Source organism: Pan troglodytes, chromosome 1, assembly GCF_028858775.2.
Source record: "Pan troglodytes isolate AG18354 chromosome 1, NHGRI_mPanTro3-v2.0_pri, whole genome shotgun sequence".
Lineage (NCBI taxonomy): Eukaryota > Metazoa > Chordata > Mammalia > Primates > Hominidae > Pan > Pan troglodytes.
Window position 1 is genome coordinate 165,612,481 of NC_072398.2, and position 25,959 is coordinate 165,638,439.

Sequence of the window (25,959 nt, forward strand, 5' to 3'; positions counted from 1 at the left end):
TGGACTAATACAGAGATAAAGTAAAAGAAACTTATGAAAGGATTTGTAAGGCAGATTTAAAACAGTACATGATACCAATTAGACTACATCTGTGCCTACCCTGCATCTAGCTTACTTTACCTCCTATGCGATGGTGAAAGTCCAATTCCTGGTCGCTTTGCATATAGCAATCGAATGGCTGGGCCAGGAGTAGAGTAGAGATTACAGAAAATGAACATAGCACCAACCAGAATTGATGATGCCGCCCGTCCATCCTGTCAAAGAAAATGCATAAAATCATTATGAACATGATCAAATCAGCCATTCTCCATTGAAAATGGCAGAATTTGCAATTAAGAGACAGAGAGAGGAGAAATCCTCTTAACTGTGGGTGCTTTTCATTTAAAAATTATTCACTTGAAAACCAAAATTTGTTTCAGCTTTTTAAATCAAAGGCAGCAAGGAAAGACTTATCCTTAGAATAAAATTGATTCTAATCTGAGAAGCCCAATTTGATTTGTATATATTTGGTGAAAAATAATATAATCTTCAAAGTAATTTTGGACTTGTTGAATTAATAGTTGAAGTCTCTTGGTTTAGGACTGGAAGTAATGAGCTCACAGGTTAGGTAAATGCTGCTTGTTGGGATATGGCATATATGTATCTCATGCAAAGTATGTTCCTAGATTCGTATAAAATAAAGAACCTTCACCAGATTCAACTTCATTCAATGTAGAAATAAATCTGTTGTGGACTGAATGTTTGCATGCCCCAGAATTCATATGCTGAAATCCTAACCCCAACGTGATGGTATTAGGAGGTGGAGCTCTGGGGAGGTAATGAGGTAGGGAGAGTAGAGATCTCATGAATGGGAATTGTGCCCTTATAAGAACAGACAAAAGAGCTTGCTCTCATCTCCCTCTGCCCTTGGCCATGTGAAAAACAAGAAGACAGCCATCTGCCACCCCAGAAGCAGGACCTCACCAGACATTACAAGTGCAGGCACCTTGGTTGGGCACAGTGCCTCATGTCTGTAATCCCAGCACTTTGAGAGGCCAAGGCGAGCAGATTGCCTAAGCTCAGGAGGTTGAGACCAGCCTGGGCAACATGGTGAAACCCCATCTCTTCGAAAAGAAAAAAAGAAAGAAAAGAACTGCAGTCACCTTGATCTTGGACTTTCCAGCCTCCAGAACTACATTCCTGTTGTTTAAGCCACCCGGTCTATGGTATATTTATTATAGCAGCTCAAGCTAATTAAGACAAAATTCAGTAACATCCCTGACAGATGTGACCTAGCTTCTTCTAGAACACTTTAAGTGACAGGGAGATTACTCATACTTGAAGTAGCCCATTCCAGTTTACAGAGCTCTTCCTTATACTGAATATGTTGACTTGACTTTCATTCCTCCATAGCTTCCACTAAATGACCCTCATCCTTTAGTGAGAACAAAAAATAAACCTACTCCTTTCTCCCTATGGCAGTCCTTCACATATCTGAAATACCCTCCCTTTCTATCAATGCTTCTATTTCCCTTTTAAAACAAACTCAATCCCTTCTATTCTTCCTCATTTGATATTCCATTTTAAGAGACATCATCATTTAGCACATTTCTTCTAAACAAATTCAAGTTTTAAAATGACAACCTTAAATGTGCTGCCCAGATGTGAAATGAAAGATATGAGATATATTCTGACCAAACTAGAGAAGAAATATCATCTTCTTTATTCTGGACACTATGCTTTTATTAACATAACCCCAGCCCAAGCTAGTATAAATGTAGGCTAAGTAACAACATAAGCTTTTATTATTCTCTCTATCCACTAAAACCCCTAGATTTTTTCCAGATGACATGTTAAGGTAATGTGCAAATATGTTTTAATTTTTTAAAACCAGAATTCAGGACTTTACATTTATCTTGTATTTAATTTCATATTATTAATTTTTGTTAAGTGACCAACCTACAAGAACTTTTAAAATCCAAATTCACTAGGTGACCCTTATAATTCTAAGAAAATTGATAAGCTGAATTTCCACATCTTCATCAAAGTTGTTGATTAAAATGAATAACTAAATAAAACCTTCTCCCAGGAGAAAGGTGATCCATTAATCACCTACCTTTGGAAGCAGATATTCAACCTCAACTCAACTAAATATATAACAACCTAGCCAAATTTCTCAATCTTGACTAGTAAAAACTAAGAAATATCTTGCAGGACTCCAATAAACTATCTCAACTAGTCTATTAGTCATGTGAAATGTTCTGTTGGTTTGATATGTGCTCATAACAAACCAATGGAGATTCCTTTTTTGCTAAGAGTTTAAAATCATCTGTGCAAAACTTTCTCAGAATTGTGCCTTGAATCACCATCAGGTTCACAAGCCTACAACTTTCCAGGATCAACCTCCTTCCATACTTTGGGAAAAAATCTCCTCTCTTCATTTGCCTGGCACCTCTCCTTCCTGTTTCTTCATATTACAAATGAAATCCATAATTGCTTCTCCAAGTGCTTTCGGTATTGTGTCACATAATTTAAGCCTTGAGAGTGAATTAATTTGAAGGATTGTGAGGCTCTCATACTATCTTGCTACCTACCAGCTTTGTCTTAAACATCATTGTTACGTTCTTCCTAGTTTGACATTTGTTCCCTCTGATAAAGAAAACAGAATAAAGGAGTTAAGATTATACCACATGCTTCAAGAATTTGTTGTTGTTCTTATTCCAAACACAGTTTTAAAAAAAGGATATTTTTCTTAATCTGATTTATTTTCAGAATTTAGCCTTCCTGACACTCTTTTCACAGATCCATGGCTCTTGGATATGTAGCCTCTCTTTTTACCTGTGACGCAGGTCTTTTAAAAACTTTTGGTTTTTTATTAAAAGACTAGTATAGCCTATTGTTATTATCTTTTTTTTTTTTTTTTTTGAGAGGGAATCCTACTCTGTTGCCCAGACTGGAGTGCACTGGCACGATCTCAGCCCACTGCAACCTCCGCCTCCCAGGTTCAAGCAATTCTCCTGCCTCAGTCTCCCCAGTAGCTGGAATTACAGGTGCACAGCACCACATCTGGCTAACTTTTTACATTTTTGGTAGAGATGGGGTTTCACCATGTTGGCCAGGCTGGTCTCGAACTCCTGACCTCAAGTGATCCACCCGCCTCGGTCTCCCAAAGTGCTGGAATTATAGGCATGAGCCACCATGCCCAACTATGCTTATTATTTTTAATATAATAACCAGTAGTATATTAAGATAAAAATAAGAGGCCTGGTGGGGTCACGCCTGTAATCCCAGCACTTTGGGAGGCCGAGGCGGGCAGATCATGAGGTCAAGAGATCGAGACCATCCTGGCCAACATGGTGAAAACCCGTCTCTACTAAAAATACAAAAATTAGCTGGGTGTGGTGGTGCATGCCTGTAGTCCCAGCTATTCGGGAGGCTGAGGCAGGAGAATCACTCAAACCCGGGAGGCGGAGGTTGCAGTAAGCCGAGATTGTGCCACTGCACTCCAGCCTGGCAACAGAGCAAGACTCCATCCCCCCCAAAAAAAAAAACAAAAAACTCCCTCCCCCAGCTTCAATTCCATTTCCCAAAGACATGGTATTCATTTCCAACATATGCATGTCCTTTTTGAGTGAGCTTATTGAGCACCCTGTAGAACCATAATCTTTTGTTTGCCTCTTCTTTTTTCTTCTTCATTGGGTTTTTATTCTTTATGAAGAATCACTGGAACTGGGAGTTTCTGGTCTCCACTGAGCCATCTTTCCTCCATCAAGTTGTCAGATGTAGGCTCTCTGAACTTACAGAAAATTCTTGAGTAAAGAGAAAATCACCAAGGTCTTTAAGGTTGCTTAGTCCCTAAAAGTAATCTGTTCTGTTACACCATCTGCTGTGCCTTGGAAAGGAAAATCCTTTGGTCTTTAACATTAAATTCTTACAAACACCAAGTGTTATCCCTTTATTGCCAAGAGTTTGGAGATGTGAAGTAAAAAGAAAGAAAAAATGTTCTTCAACTTTCTTTCCTGTTTTAGCCAACTGGCTCTCAAGAAAGGACAGGGGGTTGGGAATCATCAAGTAATACTATAGCAAAAACATATACACTAAAGTTTATAGAAGCTTTAAAATTTATAGAAGCTTTGAAATTTCCAGTATTAATGCTCAGATTCCATTTGTGTATTCAATCACTTATTGAAGCCTTTTATGCCTGCAGTACGAAAGTTTAAAAAAAGGCATGGTTCTTTCCTGCAAGATTACAATAGTCTAGTGGGAAAATATGCAGGAGAAGAGCTTACTATGACACAGAGTATTAAAAGCCACAAAAGACATTTAGATATAATGGGAATGTCTGTATTGTGAAAATACTCAAGAGTCAGAAGGATTTTACTGAAAGTTGAGTTGTAAAGGACAGGCAAGAGTCCTGAGAAGAGTTAGGGAAAGGAACTCTAGGAAGTCAATGGTCAGAAAAACCATTAGTCTCACTGGGAATGCTCTAAAATACAGTCAATCTATGTGACTTCTTACAAGGACATAGGTATCTTTTTTCTTTTATTTTTATTCAAACACAAACAGGAAGAAAAAATAAATATGCCAATATGTTAATGTTAACTTTATTCACACAAAAGTCAATGGCATTTTTAGCTGTGCACACACTACTCCTGTTTCTACCTCCTTTATAATACTTAGCACATTCTAGAGTCCCCACACTATGTGAGTTGTGTATACATCTGCCTTTCCCACTAGTAGTCAAGCTTTAAGTCAAGAATAATAAATCCCTTTCTTATTTTTACAACTCTCACATTACCCAATTCCTAAATATGGGCTCAGTAAATCCTATTGAACTCAAATGTTACCTGTCTACCATTGTGTACAGGCTCATCCATATTTGACCAAACCAAACCATCACCACCAACAACAAAAGGTTACTCACCAAGCAGTGGACAACACAGACATTTTTGGGATTCTGCAGTAGCCAGTTATACATATTCCGACACACAGCAAAAAGGTTGTGCAGACTGGGAGCCTGCCTAATGGGCCAACTGCATTCTGAGACCTAAGGGAACACAGCAAAAGGAAATTAATTCCTCCAGCAACTTCCTCTTCATAAGCAGGTTATCACACCAACCAACATCTTCTGGAAGTGATACCACATCCTCTCTTAATATAGATAGGAACAGTGGGAACAGGGTCCAAATGCATGAAGAAGAGGGTGTTTAACACAGCAATTTTTTAAATTAAAGAATTCTCATTCAGTAAAGGTATGAAAACACATTTTGAAGCACATTTTAAATTAAACTAGACCATTTCAAATATATCCTTGGATTTTTTTCTATTCTGTGAGGTTACATAGAATTTCATTTCTATTAAGCATAAAATGTTTTGACCTCCCCCCAAATGTTTAATTATAGGGTTATAAGTCCTGCACCATCTCTAATTTATCCCAGCTCTCGTGATAACATGAAAAGTGCTATAGAGTGAGCCAAAGGCAGGCTTGTGCATGGATCTATTTTTTTTCTCTTTTAATCAAAGGACACAACTTACAGGGGAAGCCCTTGGCATTTTCATTCATTTAACATGCATTTTTTTTCACACATTATGGATCATCAACTAAGTTATAGGAATATTGCTTGGCTCTGATCCATGCAACAATCATCTAAGACAGGTATTAATATAATCCCCATTTTGCAGATGAGAAAACTGACTCTCAGAGGTTATCCAGAGTCACACTGCTGCTCAGCGTCAGCACTGCAGCCCAGATCTTCTGAATATAAATCATGTTACAACAGCACACTGGCTGACATTATCACTTGCCTCAAAATACTGTTAAGGCATGATCCCCAGTTGATTACATATTTACTAATCTAGCTAAGAAACAACAAGGAGAAGCTTAGAGTTGGACAAACTTCATAACCTCTTTAAGCCTTTCTTCATAAAATGTGGTGAACAGTACCTCTTACATAACTCACAGGATACTACATGAACATGTACTTCAAGAGCTTAGCTCAGTATCTGACACACCCAGAGTGATAATAAATGTTGGCAATTATTATCATTTTATCGGGTAACTGCCAGTGCAAAGCCCTGCAGTCAGGACTGGCCATGTTTGAAAAAAATGAAGTCCTTCATGGTGAGAGTGTAGACTGAAGGGCCAGATCATACAGTCTTGTTAAGGAGCTGGGAGAATATTTAAGAAGGAGAATGACTCTCAGATCTACATTTCCAAAGATCTTTCAGGCTCCAGTATGGAGAACAGAAATGGATAACAAGAGCCTAAAGGTAGGAAGACCAGTCAGGAGGTTGGTGAGGAGTGTCAATAAGGGATGATAGTGGCTAAGGCTAGCTGAGTAGCAGTGGGGTACAAACACACTTGAGGGACTCAGGAGATAGAGAGGTGGTGGGACACCTGGACATAAGACAGGTGATACATGGTGGCAGTGTGTGCATGTGGAGGGGTGTACTGAAGAGTGTGTCAGGGGAGGGAGAGGAAAGAGTCAAGCCTGAACTCCAGGTTTCCAGCTTGAATGGCTGGATAGAAGGATACAAGAAGTGCTATTTCCTGAGATATGGAATTCTGCAGAAAGAAGAGGCTTCATACAGATGATGTCAGAATGTGCTCTGCAATCCCAAATGTCTCGAATTCCTTCTATTTGACCATGGGAAAGGGAGGCAGGAGGAATTTGTTTGATTAGCCCTTTTCTGGTAATCAGATAATAAATAATCAAAATACGACTAGGAAATTATCTGTGCTCTTGGTAGAGCTGACATCTAAAAGCAAACACATTGAGTTTCTCTCTCTGGGGCTGCCAAGAAAGCCCATTCTTTTTTGTTAATTTGTAACTTTTTTCTACAAGATGACTGTGGGGCAAATGTCAGGAGACCTTCCAGGTTACCCACTTTCATATACCTTTAGGAGAGACAAGTATGGTTTATTAAACAAAGTATTTGAAATGTTTGGCATAGCTCCCAAACAGTCCAGGGTGATCTAGTATTGGCCTCTGTCAATTTAAACTTTATGATGCCTTGCCCCTTTTACCCAACATGATTCAGGACTGTTTCTGGTCTAATCTTTACCCACATATATATTCCCCATTGACGTGTTTGTTTTCAAGGAACGGAAATGACTTACTGACTAAAAATACAGAATAACTGGGAAGATACATTTTGCTGTCAGAGGAATCATAAAATGTACATTTGTACAAGCTCCTTTCTGTCTGCAATGTATTTTCTTCTCTTGGTAAACTCCAATTCATCTTTTAAAACCCAGGTTCAAGATCTAATAGGCCTTATTGACATTTACTGAATATTTTACCCAACTGCTGCAGGATTTATATTCTTTTCATTAGCACATGGAACATTTTCTAGAATAGACCATAGTCCACAAAATGAGTCTGTACAAATTCAAAAACACAGAAATTGGCCAGGTGCGGTGGCTCACGCCTATAATCCCAACACTTTGGGAGGCCTAGGCAGGCAGATCACGAGGTCAGGAGTTCAAGACCAGCCTGGCCAACACAGTGAAACTCTACTAAAAACACAAAAAATTAGCTGGGCATGGTGCCAGGCGCCAGTAATCCCAGCTACTCAGGAGGCTGAGGCAGGAGAATCACTTGAACCTGGGAGGTGGAGGTTGCAGTGAACTGAGATCACGCCATTGCACTCTAGCCCAGGCAATAGTGCAAGACTTCGTCTCAAAAAAATAAAATAAATAAATAAATAAAATAGAAATCATACCAAGCATCTTCTCTGACCACAATGGAATAAAACTTTACAACTAGATAACAAAAGGAACCTTGGAAAATACATAAACACATGGAAATTAAACAACCAATGAGTCAATGAAGAAATTAGGAAGGAAATTTAAATTTCTTGAAACAAATTAAAATGGAAATATACAAAAACATATGGGATACGGCAAAAGAAGTACTAAGAGGAAAGTTTATAGCAATAAACACCTATATCGAAAAAGTAGAAAGACTTCAAATTAACAACCTAACAATACACCTCAAGGAACTGGAAAAGCAAGAACAAACTAAAGCCAAAATTACTAGAAGGAAAGAAATAATAAAGACCAGAGCAAAAATTAAGAAAATTGAAACTAAAAAGAAAAAAAGTTTGACAAAATAAAAGGTTGCTTTTTTTGAAACAATATACGAAATCAATAAACCTCTAGGTAAGCTAAGAAAAAGAGAGAGAAGACCCAAATAAATAAAGCCAGGAATGAAAAAGGAGACCTAACAACTGAGACCTCAGAAATACAAAGACTCATAAGAGACGGCTACTATGAACAATTATATACCAAACAAATCAGAAAACTTAGAAGAAATGGATAAATGCCTGGACACACACAACCTACCAAGATTGAACCATGAAGAAATAGAAAACCTCAACAAACCAGTAACAAGTAATGAGATTGAGGCTGTATAAAAATTCTCCTATCAAAGAAAGGCCCAGGTCCTGACGGATTCACTGCTGTATTCTACCAAATATTTAAAAAAGAATGAATATTAATCCTACTCAAACTATTTTTTAAAAATGGAAGAAGAGGAAATACTTTCGAACTCATTCTACAAAGCCAGCATTACCTGATACTAAAACTAGAGAAGGATACAACAAAGAAGGAAAACTACAAGCCAGTATCACTGAAGAACACAGATACAAAAATCCTCAACCAAATACTTGCAAAACAAATGCAACAACACATTAAATAGATCATTCACCATTATCAATAAAGATTCACTTCATGGCCAGGCATGGTGGCTCACGCCTGTAATCCCAGCACTTCAGGAGGCTGAGGCAGGCGGATCACGAGGTCAGGAGATCGAGACCATCCTGGCTAACACAGTGAAATCCCGTCTCTACTAAAAATACAAAAAAATTAGCCGGGCGTGGTGGCAGGTGCCTGTAGTCCGAGTTACTCGGGAGGCTGACGCAGAAGAATGGCGTGAACCCATGAGGCGGAGCTTGCAGTGAGCCGAGATCGCACGACTGCACTCCAGCCTGGGTGACAGAGCGAGACTCCGTCTCCAAAAAAAAAAAAAAAAGTTTTACTTCATTGGTACAAGGATGGCTCAATATATGCAAATCAATAAATGTTATATACCACATGAATAGAATCAAGAACAAAAAATACGTGATTATTTCAATAGATGCTGAAAAAGTATGTGATAAAATTCAACATCCCTTTATGATAAAAATCCTCATGAGGCCAGGCTCGGCAGCTCACGCCTATAATCCCAGCACTTTGGGAGGCTGAAACAGGCAGATGACTTGAGGTCATGAGTTTGAGACCAGCCATGGCCAACATGATGAAACCCCGTCTCTACCAAAAATACAAAAATTAACCGGGCATAGTGGTAGGTGCCTGTAATCCCAGCTACTTGGGAGGCTGAGGCAGGAGAACTGCTTGAATCCAGGAGGCGGAGGTTGCAGTGAGTCAAGATCACTGCACTCCAGCCTGGGTGACAGCAAAACTCCGTCTCAAAAAGAAAAAAAAAATCCTCATGAAAATAGATACAGAAGGAACATACCTCAAAATAATAATGGCCATCTATGACAAATCCATGGCTAACATCGTATTGAATGGAGGAAAATTGAAGGCCTTTCCTCTAAAGAATGGAACACAACAACGATACCCACTTTCGCCACTATTATTCAACATAATACTGGAAGTCCTGGCCAGAGCAATTAGGCAAAAAAAGAAATAAAGGACATCTAAATTGGAAAGGAAGAAGTCAAATTACCCTTGTTCGAACTCAACATGATCTTATGGCTAGAAAAACCTAAACACTCCACCAAAACAACTGTTAGAACTGACAAACGAATTCAGTAAAGTTGCAGAATACAAAACCAACATGCATAAATCAACAGCATTCATATTTACTAACAGCCAACAATCTGAAAAAGAAATCAAGAAACCAATGCCATTTCCAATAGCTACAAAAAATATAAAATACCTGGGAATCAATCTAACCAAAGAAGTGAAAGATCTACACAAGAAGAACTGTAAAACTCTGATGAAAGAAATAGAAGAGAACACAAAAAAAGGAAAGGTATTCCATGCTCATGGATTAGAAGAAATAATATTGTTAAAATGGCAATACTACCCAAAGCAATGTACAGATTCAATGCAATCTCTATCAAAATACCAATGACATTCTTCACAGAAATAAAAAAAAAACCCTAAAATGTATGTGGAACCACAAAAGACTCCAAATAGCCAAAGCCACCCTGAGCAAAAAGAACAAAGTTAGAGGCATCACATCATCTGACTTCAAAGTTTTTTACAAAGCTACTGTAACCAAAACAGCATGGTACTGGCATAAAAACAGGCACATGGACTAATGGAACAAAATAGAGAACCCAGATATAAGTCCACGCATTTACCACCAATTCATCTTTGACAAAGATTCTAAGAACTTACAGTGGGAGAGGACAGTCTTTTCCATAGATGGTGCTGGGAAAAGTGGGTAACTATATGCAGAAAAATGAAAATAGACCTATATCTCTAACTATATATAAAAATCAAATAAAATTGATTAAAAACTTGAATCCAAAACCCAAAAATATAAAATGACTAGAAGAAAACATTAGAGAAATGTTCCAGGACATTGATCTGGACAGAAATTTCTTGTGGAAGACCTCAAAAGCACACACAACCAAAGCAAAAATACACAATTGGGACTATATGAAGCTAAACAGCTTCTGCAAAGCAAAGCAAACAATCAACGAAGTGAAGAGACAACCCACTGAATGGCATGAAATACTTGTGAACTATTCATTTGACAAGAAATTAATAACCAGAATATATAAGGAGCTCAAACAACTCAACAGTAAAAAAAAAAAAAAAAAAAAAAAAAAAAAAATTAAAAACTGGGCAAAAGAGTTGAAGAGAATTAACAGATCTTCAAAAGAAGACATAGAAATGGCATACAGTTATATGAAAAAATGTCCAACATCACTAATCAGAGAAATGCAAATCAAAATCACAATATAGTGTCATCTCACTTCAGTTAAAATAGTTTGTATCAAAAAGGCAGGTAATACCAGATGCTGGTGAAAATGTGAGAAAAGGGAACTCTTATACAATGTAGGTGGGAAGGTAAATTAGTACAATCACCATAGAGAACAGTATGAAGGTTCCATATGACCCAGCAATTCCACTACTGGGTATATATCCAAAAGAAAGGAAATCAATATATCGAATATAAAGCTGCACTCCCATGTTTATTGCAGCACTATTCACAATAGCCAAAATATGGAATCAACCTAAGTGCCTACCAACGGATGAATGAATAAATAAAATGTGGTATACATATACAATGAAATATTATTCACATAAAAAAGAATGAAATCCTGTCATTTGCAGCAACATGGATGGAACTGGAGGCCATTATAAGTGAAATAACCCAAGCATAGAAAGATAAATATTGCATGTTTTTTACTCATATGCAGAAACTAAAAACGTGGGTCTCATGAAGATAAAGAGTAGATTAGTAGTTACCAGAGGCCAGGAAGAGGAGTGGGAGAGGGTTTGAAGGAGGAAAAAATAATATAAATGTAATTAAACTGTACACTTAAAATGGTAAAAATGGTACATTATATATGCATATTTTAACTCAAATTTTTAAAAAAGAAAAAAATGTTCAAGTGTTCTCTTGGCTCTGACTGTTTCTCTAATACTCACAGACAGAAACGCTTAGTCATCTTTATACTCATGCCCCAGTTTATTTTCATCTATTACAGCTTTTTTCAGTAGAACAACATGGTTAAATCCACAGGCTGGATTTTCACTCTGGATTTACCATTTACTACTTGATTAACCTTAGGCAATTTACTAACCTCTCCAGGCCTCAATTATCTAGTGTGTAAAGTATAAATGAGCATTACAAGATTGTTGTCAGAATTAAGTAGCACAACATAAACACAGTAAATGCTAGCTTGTGGTCAAGCTGTACTGAATAAACTGCTTATACCTGTCTCCCCTTGTAGACACCAAGCTCCATGAGAAGAGAGACCATAACTTACTCATTTTTGTAACCCCAGTGTCCACTGTGCATGTGTTGCTCATATGGTAGGTGCTCAGCAGGTATTTGCTGAGTGAATGAATGAGTGAAAGAATAAAGGAATGAACCCCATTTGGCAATCTATTTTTATAATAAGATTTGTCCACATGTACCATATCTTGAGGAGGGAACAGGTGAACCCATTTTATTGGGTTTTTTTTAGACTGTAACAGAATGAAAGTATAGAAAATTTATTTCCCCAGCAATATTTTTGAAGGTTTTAAAAACTGGCTATGACACACACACACACACACACACACACACACACACACACACCCCAAATGTCAATATCTGTAATGAGTCTCAGCTAAAAGTTGGCTAAATTATTCTTAGCACAATAGGCTAATAGCTCCAGAATCATTAACTCAATCAAGTAAATAATATTAATTTAAAGTACTCCATAATTATATATTTACTTGATATATAATTATACACCATTAAGTAAACATACAATTAGAATTTTTTAAAAGCATGTGCTCTGTCTAAAAGGGGAAAACATTAAGGCATAAACAAAACCAACAAAATAAAAAAGGAATTCAATCACTGCAAGCTATTTTTGTAGCTCTCTGGGGTTCACAGCTTCATGCAGTAACTGACACTTCGCAATGCTGTCGCCAGTTTTCCTGAACACCTTGAACATCTCCTGGGCTTGCTTAGCATCAGAGGACACCATACAGATTACAGCACTGCCATGATACCACCCAGTGGGAAAAAGAGGCCAAACCATCGCTAGAGCTGGATGCCATTCAATTTTCATCTCTCCATCATCCCTTGCCCAAGACAGGATGGGCAGAAGCAGCCATTCACTAAGCATAGGAATGAAAGCTTCTACAGAGAGTATGACTTAATTGCTACATCTAGTGTTTTATGAATCACGCACCATTTTTGGAGGATGGGGATAATTCAATCACTTATTGTAGCATTTTATTATTACCAATGTTAATCATAGCTACTACTTACTGCATGATGACTCTAAGCAAGACACTGCTATCAAATTTATTCCTTACAACAAACCTACAAAAAAAATTTTAAGAGTGCTTGTGAGATAGGCACTCTCTTATTGGCATATCCATTTTACACAGGAGAAAAACGAGTCCAAGGAGAGGTAAAAGTGACTTGCCCAGGAAGAAGAACAGCTGAGATGTGAACCTAGGGTAATTTTTAAAGTCTAAAGTTTGTATACACTATATGGCTTCATCTCAGTTTAAAAAAATAAAATTTGTGCACTCTCCATTATACTACATTGTCTGATGACTGATAACAATAACTCCATCTTGCATTTGTAGAGTGGTTACAGCTTCAAGTGATGGCTGTATTTTACCAGGGTTAAGACATTCAATTCATGGAAGGCCTCATAACTAGAATGTGGGAGTCTCTGGTCCTCTGGCCCCCAGGCCAGGGATTGTTTTTTTCACTCCAGTTATTTCTTGTCCTGACACTGAGGCATGGTGGCAGAGTGAGAGATGAAGTATGAGCTATAAACTTCCCCCACTCCAGCCAATCTCCCACCAACCTCCCACCAATGCAGAAACAACTGGGAGCTGTAGCAACCTCTTTGGTGTGCTCAGGAAGAAAAAGGGGTAAAAACATTGACCTTCAATCATGAGTCCTTTAAGACACCCAAGTTGATAATACATTTTCCAAAAATCAAATTGTTCCCAAAGGGAAAGAAATCCTAGAAGATTATGTCATTTAGAAATAGTTAAGAGGGTAGAGCCTAAAACAACCAGCTGGGCTGCAGATTTCTTTGCTGCTAGAAGGACTCTGTCACCATACTGTCTTTCCTGGGTAAACAGTGGAAGAAGGAGAGACAAAGTGGCCCTAGAATAGCATTAATCAGAACTTAAGAACTCTGGAGTCAGGTTAGACTTGGTGTACATTCATCCAGCTTTCCATTTATTGCCAACAGTAATGCCAAGAAATGTGTAAAGGTTCCTGATATTCTGGGGCACAGCTATAAACCTTCTATGCAGAAACCAAACCAGTGTATACACGCATACACACACATGCATGGAGTGGATGGGAACAGTGTTTATGTTAGGGATGATGAGAAAGGTTTAAGTATAGATAGCGGTGTTGGTTATGCAACATTGGGAATATAATTAATGCCACTGAAATTTTATGCTACAAATGGTTACAATAAGTTTATGTTATGTATATTTTACCACAATAATTTTTTTAAAGGAGCGGAAACAGATGGTTAAGCTCTCTGAAGCCTAGCAATAGATCTACATACACAGAGGAGTCATTATGAACATCTGGTTTAACTGATGCATCTTTTTGGTCTCCAGGACTTCATTGTCAGCATCAGTACTCTTATTTCCTCAAGGTGGATATTGGCTATAAAGAGTCAAAAAACATTAAAAAAAAAATAAAAACACCTGAGGTTTCATACATCCTTTGCAGTCCTGAATAGGTATTCCAGTACTTCGCTTTTGAATGCTGGTCTATGTGCTATGCATTGTTTTGAGTTGTAGCCTCTGCTAAACTGAGACTAAACAAAGTCCTATTTTAACATTCTGTGACATATGCAAATACATAATAGAAAAATCAGGAAAACAGTATTGATCATTTCATACAATTCCTGTCAACCAATGTGGCTTCTAAGCATAAAAGTGAATCGAAATACAGAATGACAACCCTCAGCAAAGTAAAATCTTCCTGGAAACAGCCTGTCTTTGCCAACATCACTACCTACATCCTCAAATGCAGGTTTGACATATACAAACAATCACATAATCTTCATGTAAAATGACTGAATTCAGGTTTCAAGGCACAGAGGTATATGATGTGGGCAGATCCAGACTCCCATGAGTTTATAAATAAAAAATTCCTAAGACTTTATACACCCTTACGAATCTATAAATAAAACCAGTTCCATGTTTAGTATTTATGGTAGACTCTACCATCAACATTTATTAAAATAAGGTTTAATTTCAGACGTAGCACTCCACAGAACCGGAAGGAGTAAGAAATGGTTCTAGTCCTCATGAACTGAAAGGTAAAAACAAAGAAAACTTTTCTAAGTCATGCAACAATGAGATGCAAATCCATTCACAGTGTTAGTGCTGGGGAAAGAAAGGTCTAGGAGTTTGAAAAGAGATGTAGGCAAATCAAAAACAAAGGTAAGATGGAAATACTACGGCTTTGGGACTGCCTCCCTAAGATGCAACTAAGGGTAAAGGAGACAGGTCAGAGGATCCACTTGCATTCTGCCAAATTCTAGGACTATCTGGAAGAGCTAAAGATGTAGTGCAATCCTGTGTTTTAGGAGAGAGAATTGGAAAAGCCTCGTGGCATGTGGAAATCTTCTCCTTAGCAAAATTAGGCAAATAAAGAAGAAGATGGGCTGGGGGTGGTGGCTCACACCTATAATCCCAGCACTTTGGGAGGCTGAGGCAGGTGGATCACTTAAGGCCAGGAGTTCAAGACCAGCCTGGCCAAGATGGCAAAATCGTCTCTACTAAATATACAAAAATTAGCTGGGCATAGTGGCACACATCTGTAATCCCAGCTACTTGGGTGACTGAGGTACAAGAATCAGAACCCAGGAGGCGAAGGTTGCAGTGAGCCAAGATCATGCCACTGTACTCCAGCCTGGGCAACTGAGTGAGGCTCTTTTGGAAGGGAAGGGAAGGGAAGGGGAGGGGAGGGAAGAGAAGGGGAGGGGAGGGGAGGGGGAAGAAGAAGAAGAAGGAGAAGAAGAAGAAGAAGAGGAAGAAGAAGGAGGAGGAAGAGGAGGAGGAAGAGGAGGAGGAAGGGAGGGAGGGAGGAAGGAAGGAGGAAGGGAGAAGAAGAATGAGGAGGAGGAGAAGGAGAAGAAGGAGAAGGAGAAGGAGGCGAAGAAGAAGAAGAAGAGGAGGAAGAAGAGGAAAGAAGGAAGGAAGGAAGGAGAAGGGAAGGAAAACGGAAGGAGAAAGGAAAGAGAAGGGAAGAAGGAAGGAAGGAGACGAAGGGTGTGTGACATGGGTAGCTTTTAAGGGAGAAGGAGTAGCTCATGCAAGAAGATTGTGTGTGTCTGTGTGCACATGAGCACATGCATATCCCTAGTTGGAGCATATGATTTTTGGGCAATGAAGAATGGTAAAAGATGAAGTTAGAGGAGCAGATAGAGGCTAGATCATCAAGAGCCTCACAAGATATTTTATGATTTGTATAGGCAAGAAATGACTCCACTCCTCTGACCTATATAAGCCTTTCTCCTGCTCTAAGGTCCAGCTGTCACTGGTGTCTCCCTTTACTAATCTCCCTTGGCAGGTATTATAAATATTATTTGTACTTATCTTTAGAACGTCCTGGGTTCTCTCGCCAACTAGGCTTAGGTGTCTTGAGAACAAAAACCAAATATTTATTTTATATCTATAGTGTTTAACAATTCTTTCCACATTCATGCTTTTTTATTTTTATTTTTTATTTTTGGGGAGGAATAGCATTAGGAGGTATACCTAATGCTAAATGACGAGTTAATGGGTGCAGCACATTCATGCTTTTTAAAAACATTGATTATCTATGTCAGGAACTGTTGTTCTAGGTATCCAAAAAAAAAAAAAAAAAATGCTCCCTCCTCTTCTAGGGCAAGTAAGAGCAGCCCAGGGTAGGTGTTTAATATGTAATCTCTGATTCCTTTGGTAAACCCTTAAGTCCAGTCACAAAATCTTTAGTTACACTGATAGATGCCTTTCATTAAAAACATCTTTATAGAGATTGCCTTTTATAAACATTATACAAAGAGACATCTTTATATGTATAAATGCTTCTATAATGATATCATATCTTTATTTACTTTCAGAGGGAAAATGCTCCAGATTATCACAGATCTTTCAAGGTCAAATAAAATTTCTATGAAATATTGTGTAGGATGTTCCACAGTCCTTAAATTATGAAAATAATGGCACTGACTTAGCCTCCAGTCAAGAAAAATAATTCAAAAGATTTGCCTTACATTAAGAACAAAATATGTATCCACATTTTTGTTTGATGTTAATTCACTTGTTCTGAATTAGCTAATAGATGGAATAAGAGTTGGAAGGTTATTTTATTACAGAAGATTTTAAAGAGATGCATTTAAAATCTTCATTATAGAATGGCAATTTAGATCAAACCACTTCAGAATGGCGTTATCAGTGCTTTATCAAAGAGTGGTCCCCGCAGCAACATCAGGAGCAGCCCCCAGGAAGCTGTTAGAAATGCAGATTCTTATGCCTCCCTTGTCCTTCTGAATCAGAAGTCTGTGTTTAACAAGCCCTCCAAGTGATTCTGATGCACACCAAAATTTGAGACTGTTCTCAGAATGCGCTGAAAAAGAGGTCCTTAAAACTCTCCCATCGCTTATTGAATATTAGGGCAGGAAGGAGCCATATAAAGCATGTACACCAATTTTCTTGTGTGTGTTACAGATCTGGAAACTGAGGCCTAGAGATTATCAATGGTAACTGGAATTTGGAACGAAGTGTGTTCCAGCATCAAAGCTAAGATCCTAGATACACAGCATTGTCAACCAGCTATCATTTTACACATTTGACATCAACTTTCACTTTTAAAGGATCCATGCATAGAAAGTCCATTCTATTTATTAATAGACCCAAATGAAGTTGCAGAACCAATCATATCTAAAGGCTAAGTCAAAAATATTTAGAGATGTTCTTGAGAGGGGAAAAAAATGCCTTTTTTTAGTGATTAAGTCAGAATTCAGTGGCCAGAAATATCAGGCTCGATATCAGATTCAAACCTAAGCCAACTCTCAGTTCCTAAACCAAGCTGAAACTAGGAATATTTCTCTCTCTAGTTCAAAAAACTTCTTAAAATATATTAATGGAAACACGTTCCCATTAATACTTGTCGGTACCGGTCTATCCACACTGCCTTATCTTGATACCAAGTAGCAATAAAGAAGGGTCAACGGCATAATTAGTGTAACAGCATGAAGGCAGCCAACTGCCCTAGCAGCAGTTCAATCTCCAACTTAAGCCTCATGAACACTGTGCCATGGAACAACCAGGCACCAACAGACTTGAGACCCCAACTTCGATGGTATTTCATTGACAGATACACTTTCCTATAAGTATCCTCACCCAAGGAAAATCTTTAGGATATCTCATAGCAGCCTAATAAATATTTTGTGAACAGAAGTGTCCAGAGTGTATAGTTTTTCAGCTTCAGATGCCTAAGGGCATGTGCTTTAAGGGTATCTCTGAGGAGGAAAAGCACCATCACGTCTTCAACAGTATGATCTCAGGGCTAAAAATCCTTACCCGGCTGTGAAACTTGGCAGTTCGATAAGACTTAGGTGACAGATTGTATACTGTGTAGTGGTCAAGATGTCTGGAATCCAAAAAGCTTCGAATGTCATCAACCTGATTCCTGAATCCTATGTCAACATTGTCCAGAGGAAAGGACATCACTAGGAGAGAGATCACACAGAAAGAAAACAGGTTAAATGTTTACGTCTGCTATAACGATGGGCAGCAACTGGAAACTGAGCCAAAGGACTGTTAATAAACATGAGAAACTTACCAATAATTCTGGAGGTAACATAAGTGAAGTCTAAATCTCCCTTTGTGTAGCTAAAAGCAAGACAAAAATGGGCACTCATTAAAATGATCCAAATATGCCAAGATTTCTCTCTCTCAATCACTTGCGCATATGAACTGGGACACCGCTGTCCAGGGGGCATGTTTCGACTCCCCTCCAGCCCTTCTCTCCAACAAGGAAGGATTACTGAGAAAAGAAAGCCCGTGACCTCAGGGGTATAAATATGCCACTCCAACTGGTGCATTCTAATGCCCTTGTAGATGCCACTTCATGATCTGAATCAATCTCAGAATAGAAAACTCTGCTTATTTATCAACACCAATTGTTCTAGCTTCTTTGCCTACCTGGAAATATCTTCCATAATTGTAAGTGGCTAAGGGGTAGGGGAAGAAGTGGTTGAGAAAAAATAAATGACACCATTTTTCTGCCTACCAGGCCCTGGTTGAGAATCAGAGGTAAGAATAGTTTTATCTTTGAACAAAGATTAAAATTTTGATTAATATAATGTACTTGAAGTTTGAATTTCTGATTAAGAACTGCATATTGTAACTCAAAGTGACCCTAGAATTTTCTAATACTAAACAATAAAAAATAACTCCTATGACCTGCTTATAAGAATTTTCATACAGTGGAAGAGTAGGAAACTTCTCTCACTGAATAAATGTTAAAGGGCTAGTAGGAAACAAAAACAAAGTTCTGATTTGATTACAATCCGTAGGTAATGCTTATTCAGATTGTCTGTATATTTTAATCTCATTTAATCCCTAAACAACCCAAAGACACAAATCCTGTCAGGGTATTAAAAAAAAGCTCAAAAAAAAGCTCTGAGAGGTTAATTAACTTGCCTGAGGGCTCTTAGTTAACAAGGGCAGATATTGCATTAGAACCCAAGATGTTTGATTCTAAAGACAGGGAGGGCAACCATTATACTCTAATGTGGCAATGAACTGAGTCCTCCCAGCCCGTGCTTATAGCTTCTAAAGGACTTAACTTTATGTCTTCAATGACATTTCTCAGTTCATCAGATCCCATAAAATTATATCCCAAAATTGACACTCTTTGAGCCAGACAAGCAGTCAGCAGGTAACCAGATCCTTTGAGAGCATGGGGATCCACTAAATTAACTGGGAAGAATGTGCGTACCTGGTCACAGATTGTATCACTCTAGAAGATGTGTCTTTGAGGGTGTCTTTCAAGTTGTCCTTTAAGTTACTAAAGAGCCTCCCTGCACCTCCTTTTACCATGTCAAAGAGACCTCCCCCATAGCTGGGCTCCATGTCTGGAGATGAGGCACCTGCCAAAAAAAAAAAAAAAACAAACAAAAATGGTGATGGCAGAGAATCCACGGAAAACCAATCCCTCTTCATTCTTAAAACATACACAGACTGTCTTTAAGAGTCTGGGACAGATATTCCTGGAAATTGTGTCCCACTCTCAGAACTTATAGACTCTGAGTTATAGCATTGCTACTGGTCCTCAGGGGAGACCCAGGTCAGCCCCTCACTGAGTCCCTGGAACAGAAACCTCCAGTATTGCCGCTACTGGCCATGTGTGACAATTGAGCGCCGGAAATATGGCTAGTCTCAACTGAAATGTGCAGTAAATATAAAATACACAACACATTTCAAAGGCTTGCTGCAAAAAAAAAAGAATGTAAAGTATCTCAATATTTTTATACTGATTACATGTTGAAATAATAATTTAAATATATTGAATTAAAGAAATTATAGCTGTAAAATCAATTTCACCTGCTCCTTTTTACCTGTTTAGTGTGGATACTGAAAATTTTTAAGCTACATATGTGGCCTTTATTGTACTACATTTGGACAGTGCTGCTCCAGAGAGACTGCTGAGGAAGAGCAGTAGTCAACTTCAGTGAGTCCAGGGCACTCCTCGGCCCTTTGATGAAGCTGACTATACTAGAAGCCCCATTCCATGGCTATCCCTTAAAGCACTGGTTCACTTCTATCATGAAAAACACCTTCTGAAGGGGCTTTAGTACAGCTTTTAGGCCTTAGGATGCATGGCAGCTATTAGTGCTATCTGTCAAATATTTCAGGTTCTCTTCCCTTATAGCTTCTTAAAATTGCGCTTTTTGGCCCCTTGTGCTTAGCTCCAGTCCAGGGTTTCTCAATCTCAGCACTATTGACATTTTAGGCTAAATACATCTTTGTTGTGCGTGTTTTGAGGGGGTTGTCCCTGTGCACTGCAAGGTGTTGAGTAGCATTCCTGGCCTCTATTCACTAGATGCCAGTAGCACCTGCCCCAACCCCCACTCCACCTCTGAGTTGTGACAATAAAAAATGTCTCCAGAGATTGGCAAATATCCCCTAGTGGAGGCAAAATCACCCCTGGTTGAAAACCACTGCTCCAGCCTATGTGTGTGAGGGGAAGTGCTGTGTATCACAGTGTATGTTGTGCATCACTTCCAGGGTACATTTAACTGTCAATGTGATATTCTCCATAGTTTTTCTCTCTCTCTTTCTCTCTTTCTCTCTCTCTCTCTCTCTGTATCTCTCTCTCCCTTTGCCATAGCAATCAGCAAGGTTGGAGACTGTGGCTGCTCTGTCCAGGACTTCTGGGTCCCAGAGAAAGGAGCTATGTGGCATATGACCTTTGATGACCCAGGTGACCTTTGATGAATATTTGGCATGAGTAAGTAATATGGTTTGGTTCTATGTCCCCACTCAAATCTCGTCTCAAGTTGTAATCTCCACGGGTCAGGGGAGGAACCTGGTGGGAAGTGATTGGATCATGGAGGTGGATTTTCCCCATGCTGTTCTCATGACAGTGAGAGATCTGAAGGTTTTAAAATGTGGCACTTCCGTCCTTGCTCTCTTTCTCTGTCCTGCCATCATGTAAGATGTGACTTGCTTCCCCTTCACCCTCTGTCATGGTTGTAAGTTTCCTGAGGCCTCTACAGCCATGTGGAACTGTGAATCAATTAAACTTCTTTTCTTTATAAATTGCTGAGTCTCAGGTAGTTCTTTAAAGCAGCGTGAAAACAGACTAATACAGTAAGAAACACCTGTTTGTTAATAGAAGCCACTGATCTTTTGGGAATGTTCATAACCAAAGCACAACCTAACCTATGCAGGCTGATACAGGAAGGAAGCAGGAATCTGTGTAGAGGAGGTGGTTAATGTGAACAGTGGCCAGGTGGGGCTTTAAGGTCTAGCAGTCAAGAGCGTGAGTCATTCTCACCTGGGTTCCTGCCCAGCTTTGCTACCCCTAGCTGTGTGACCCTGGAAGTCAGTCTTTCTAAATCTCTTTCTTCCCATCTGTAAAATAGGGATAAAAATTGTGCCTACTCCATAGGGAAAGATTAAATAAATGCATATAAAGCTGTTGGCATGGTACCTAATAAATCTAGGGGTCAAGAGAACGTAGCTAAACTCTATTATGCCACATCCTGAAATTCCTGTATTGATGGTATTTTTAATCTTTGTTCACTTTCCAACTATATGATGACAAAAGACAAGAATGGCATCTATTCTTTTTCAAAAATTGCAATATATAAGATTTTCAAAATAAAGAATAATAAAAATATTCACGTAATAGGCACTATAATTGCTAACTTATATATAACACTTACTATCTGGTAGGTATTTTTCTAAGCATTTTATCTATATTCACTCATTTAATCCTCATAGCATCCCAATGAAATAGATAATATTATTATTCCTATGTTATAGATCAGAAAACTGAGGCACAGACGTTAAGAAACTTGTCTAAGGGCATACAAGCTAGTGAATATTTATTTACTAGCAGAGTTGAGATTGAGCCCCAGGCAACCCTTCCAATCACATCCCACTTTCTTCTCCTAATATCAGCCTGAATTTTATATTTGTCATTCCAATTAATTTCTTCAAACTTGTATTACATATGTTTGTATCCACAAAAAATGTATTAATATTATTTTCCAAGATTTCAAGCTGTACATAAATGGTTTTCTATTTGCATAATTTTGCAACTTTATTTTTTTCACTTACTTTTGTTTAAAATTCATCTATGCTGGTACCAAATGCAGCTTTAGCTCAATTAATGTGTGTATCAATTACCCCACTGATGGACACGTAGGCTATTTGTTATAATAAGCAACACAGTGAGGAACACATGACTTTGATAACATACATAAGACTCTCTCTAGATTATACCTACAAGCAGAATTTGCCAGTAAATAAGGTATGTACATCTTCATATATCTAGATATTGACAAACCATTCTCCAAAGCAGTCACAGCAGTTTAAATTCCTACAACTAGTACCTATGTGTTCCTTCACTCTATATTCTCCTTAACACTTAGTATTGTCAGACTTTTACATTTTTACCACTTTGTCAAGTATAAATAAGTATCTCACTTTGGTCCTATTTTGGTAATTTCCCTGATTACTAGTGAGGTGAAGTATCTTTTACTGTGCTTACTGGCCAGGTGGCTGTTCTTTCAATCATATTTCAGGTACCAGTACACTCCTACATGCCATTTAGATGTTCATACATATATCTATAAATACGTGTTGACTGTCATGTTCTTCCATCCTGATCTTAAGAGCTATTGATACCTAACAGATGTCTAAGTCACCATTAGACATCTATTAGAAAATGAGGCTCTGTTAGAAATTGCAAAGCACATTGAATACTGGTAAACAAACAATGAATGGACATATGGACAAACATTAATCATCTCTACCACTAACTGAGCTCTCCAATGCAACAGGAACTGTGCTCAGACCTTTATGATAGTACAGTTTCATATAGCGGGAGAGTGGAAGTGGTTATTATCCCCAGTTTACAGATGAAGCAATGGAAGCTCAAAGAAGGAAAGTAACTCACCAAAGAGTCCAGTTAACGAGTGGAAGATTCAGCAATTCAAACCCATATCTGTGCAATTCCAAAGCCTTGCTAATCTACCATTTCACACTATTCTACATCTTCACTCAGCTCAGGATTCCAACAACTATAATCAAGATGAGCCTTACCTGCCTATACACAACTGCCTCTCTCCTATTCCCTGCTCTCCTCCACCTCTCACCCACACACCTTTCATCTGGCTGCTCTCAGCGGCAGATATCCCTACAATAAGCACCCTCATAAATCGCTGCATGCCAGGCAAACCAAGTCAATCTCATTACGCAGGCAGCCGAGCCTCTGTCGCCCCTACTGCTTCACAGCCCTGAATAAAAGGCCAGGAACAGGTCTAATGGGCACCTCCACAGACTACGGCTAGTGTTACAAATCTGAGAATGCTCTCTTGTGTCCTGTTTCATATGAAATAGAGCACATTATTTCCCTGTAAACACACCCCACCATGTAAAAATCTGTATCATGTTTTTGTTTTAAATATAGTGAGGATAGAGCAGCATAAAATGTTTATAATTCTCCCATTTCCATCCCTGTAACATTTTCATGTGTTCAGCCTGAACACCCCTTTGATATATAACTGTTAAAGAGAGGACATCAAATTGATTAGATGTCTCTTCAACTCTCAGTTTTATGCTGGAATAGAACTACAAGGCACCAGCCTATTAAAAGATATAAATATCCTTGATTATCTAAAAATCAGACTCTCACCATCCCTCAGGCTGCATGCTCTGCTCATTAGAGCTTTGGAATGCTGCAGAAATCAGAACTTGCCAGAGTCCATCTGTAACCTTCATATATTCAAATTATACGTTGAACTGGCAAGGCCACACAAAAAAGAAGAGGGGCATTATTTGATGTTGCTCTACTGGTTCTTTTAGGTAGATATTCTGGCTTTCCCTGATGAGCCACGTAAGTGCCAAAAGTGCAGATTCTGCAAATATTTTAGCCTCAGCTAGTTAAGAGAAAGGCCAGAGAGGTTTCAAAATATGGCACAACAAAGAAGAAAATGGTGCAATGAGAAAGAAATGCAGAAGACAAACAATGACCACAGTAGATCAAGGGGTAACAAACTGGATCCCATGGGCCAGATCCAGTCCACGGCCTGGTTTTGTACAGTCTGTGAAATAACAATGGCTTTTACATTTTTAAATGATTGAAAAAAGTAGAAAGAAGAATGATATTTCATAACATGAAACTGATATGAGGGTCAAATTTCAATGTCCAGAAGTAAAGTACCCTTATGTGTTTACATCTTGCCTATGGTTGCTTTCATGCTACAATGCAGAGTTAAAATAGTAGTGCCACAGATCTTACGGCCCACAAAGTCTAAAGCATTTACTCTCTGGCACTTTACAGAAAAAGTTTTCCAACCCTTGCATCAGATGGTTAACACCACTTGTGTTCTTAGGAATGCAGAGCTTGCTACCTCCAACACCTTTCTAAATACTTTGGCTAAAATGGCACCCAGTGGAAAGAACACTCTGCTTACTAAGGGTCCTCAGGGATTTGAGGGTGTAAGAGAGTGAAGGTGAGGACATCAGAGTTGAGAGAGCATGTGAGTGCCATCCAAAGAGAAAGGTCCAGGACTGCCTCTAAGGCTCCAAGTAGATTCTTGTTTCAAGATGTCTGTGGTGTGAAAATCTAAGCCCACCAAAGACAAACATCAGAGAATTGCACTTTTACCTCTGAGTCACTTTAAGGGTGTAAGAAATAAGTTTTCCTTGGGATTCCTAATGTTTGGGAAACTAGACGCAGTATCCTATTCCTTCCAAGTTGTAGGAACCTGACCAGTCCTTGCTGTCAAGAGTGACATAAAATTTGTGTTTCCTGGGAGAGAATTTCTGTCTCCCACTAGATTGCTAGTTGGCTGTTTGATCATTTATTTGTATCGAGCTTCATTCCAAAAGAGATTTGAGATGATTCAATAGTCATTTAGAAATTATATAAAGAAGATAAACACAAATGCTAGGGCTAGTCTTAACTGCCTTAATGTAACTGAAAATATAAAAAAGTGTGGCTGCTTTTCATAAACATTTTATTGATTTCTTAGCCGTGGACAAAACACTGTGAGAAGCGGTATCGAAGGAGAAGGAGTGTCCATAATGCATAGTGATCATCCCCTCATATGCTTATTCAGTACATGCCTATGGCACCCTGGGCTGTGGATAATTCCATCTGGTCCTCTAAGAAGAAATGCTCTCCCATAAAATACTGTCACCAAAAGAAGGATGGTATGCAAAAACTTACCAAAAAGAGACGTTCATCAAGATAGTGTTTACCATGGCAAGAGGCTATAAATGATGTATTTTTTTCAATAGTAAGGGAATTGTTAAATATCTCTAATAACGCCATATGGTTAGCTACTAAAATCATTTTGCAGAAAAGTACAGATGGGCATGGCAAAGGCTAAATGAAAAATAAGCAGGCTACACACATAATCCACTGTATAATCTTACTTTTGTAAAAGAAAACTATCTCAGCTTAGAGAAACAATTCAGAGGATATAATAAACATAAAATAATAACAACTG

The 25,959-nt window shown here is 38.5% G+C and overlaps 1 protein-coding gene across 6 annotated transcripts in view; it reads right to left on the minus strand.

The window, feature by feature from the left end:
• Positions 1–25,959, minus strand: part of DNAJC6 (DnaJ heat shock protein family (Hsp40) member C6) — a 167,496-nt gene that overhangs the window by 31,145 nt on the left and 110,392 nt on the right. For all 6 annotated transcript variants that reach the window (XM_063800992.1, XM_063801004.1, XM_009459874.3 and 3 more), the window contains 5 exons: positions 19,710–19,860; positions 18,549–18,598; positions 18,287–18,435; positions 4,904–5,026; positions 121–254 (listed from right to left, as the gene is read on the minus strand). In XM_063800992.1, the coding sequence (XP_063657062.1) occupies positions 121–254; positions 4,904–5,026; positions 18,287–18,435; positions 18,549–18,598; positions 19,710–19,860 (607 nt within the window). The remainder of the gene's footprint in view (positions 1–120; positions 255–4,903; positions 5,027–18,286; positions 18,436–18,548; positions 18,599–19,709; positions 19,861–25,959) is intronic.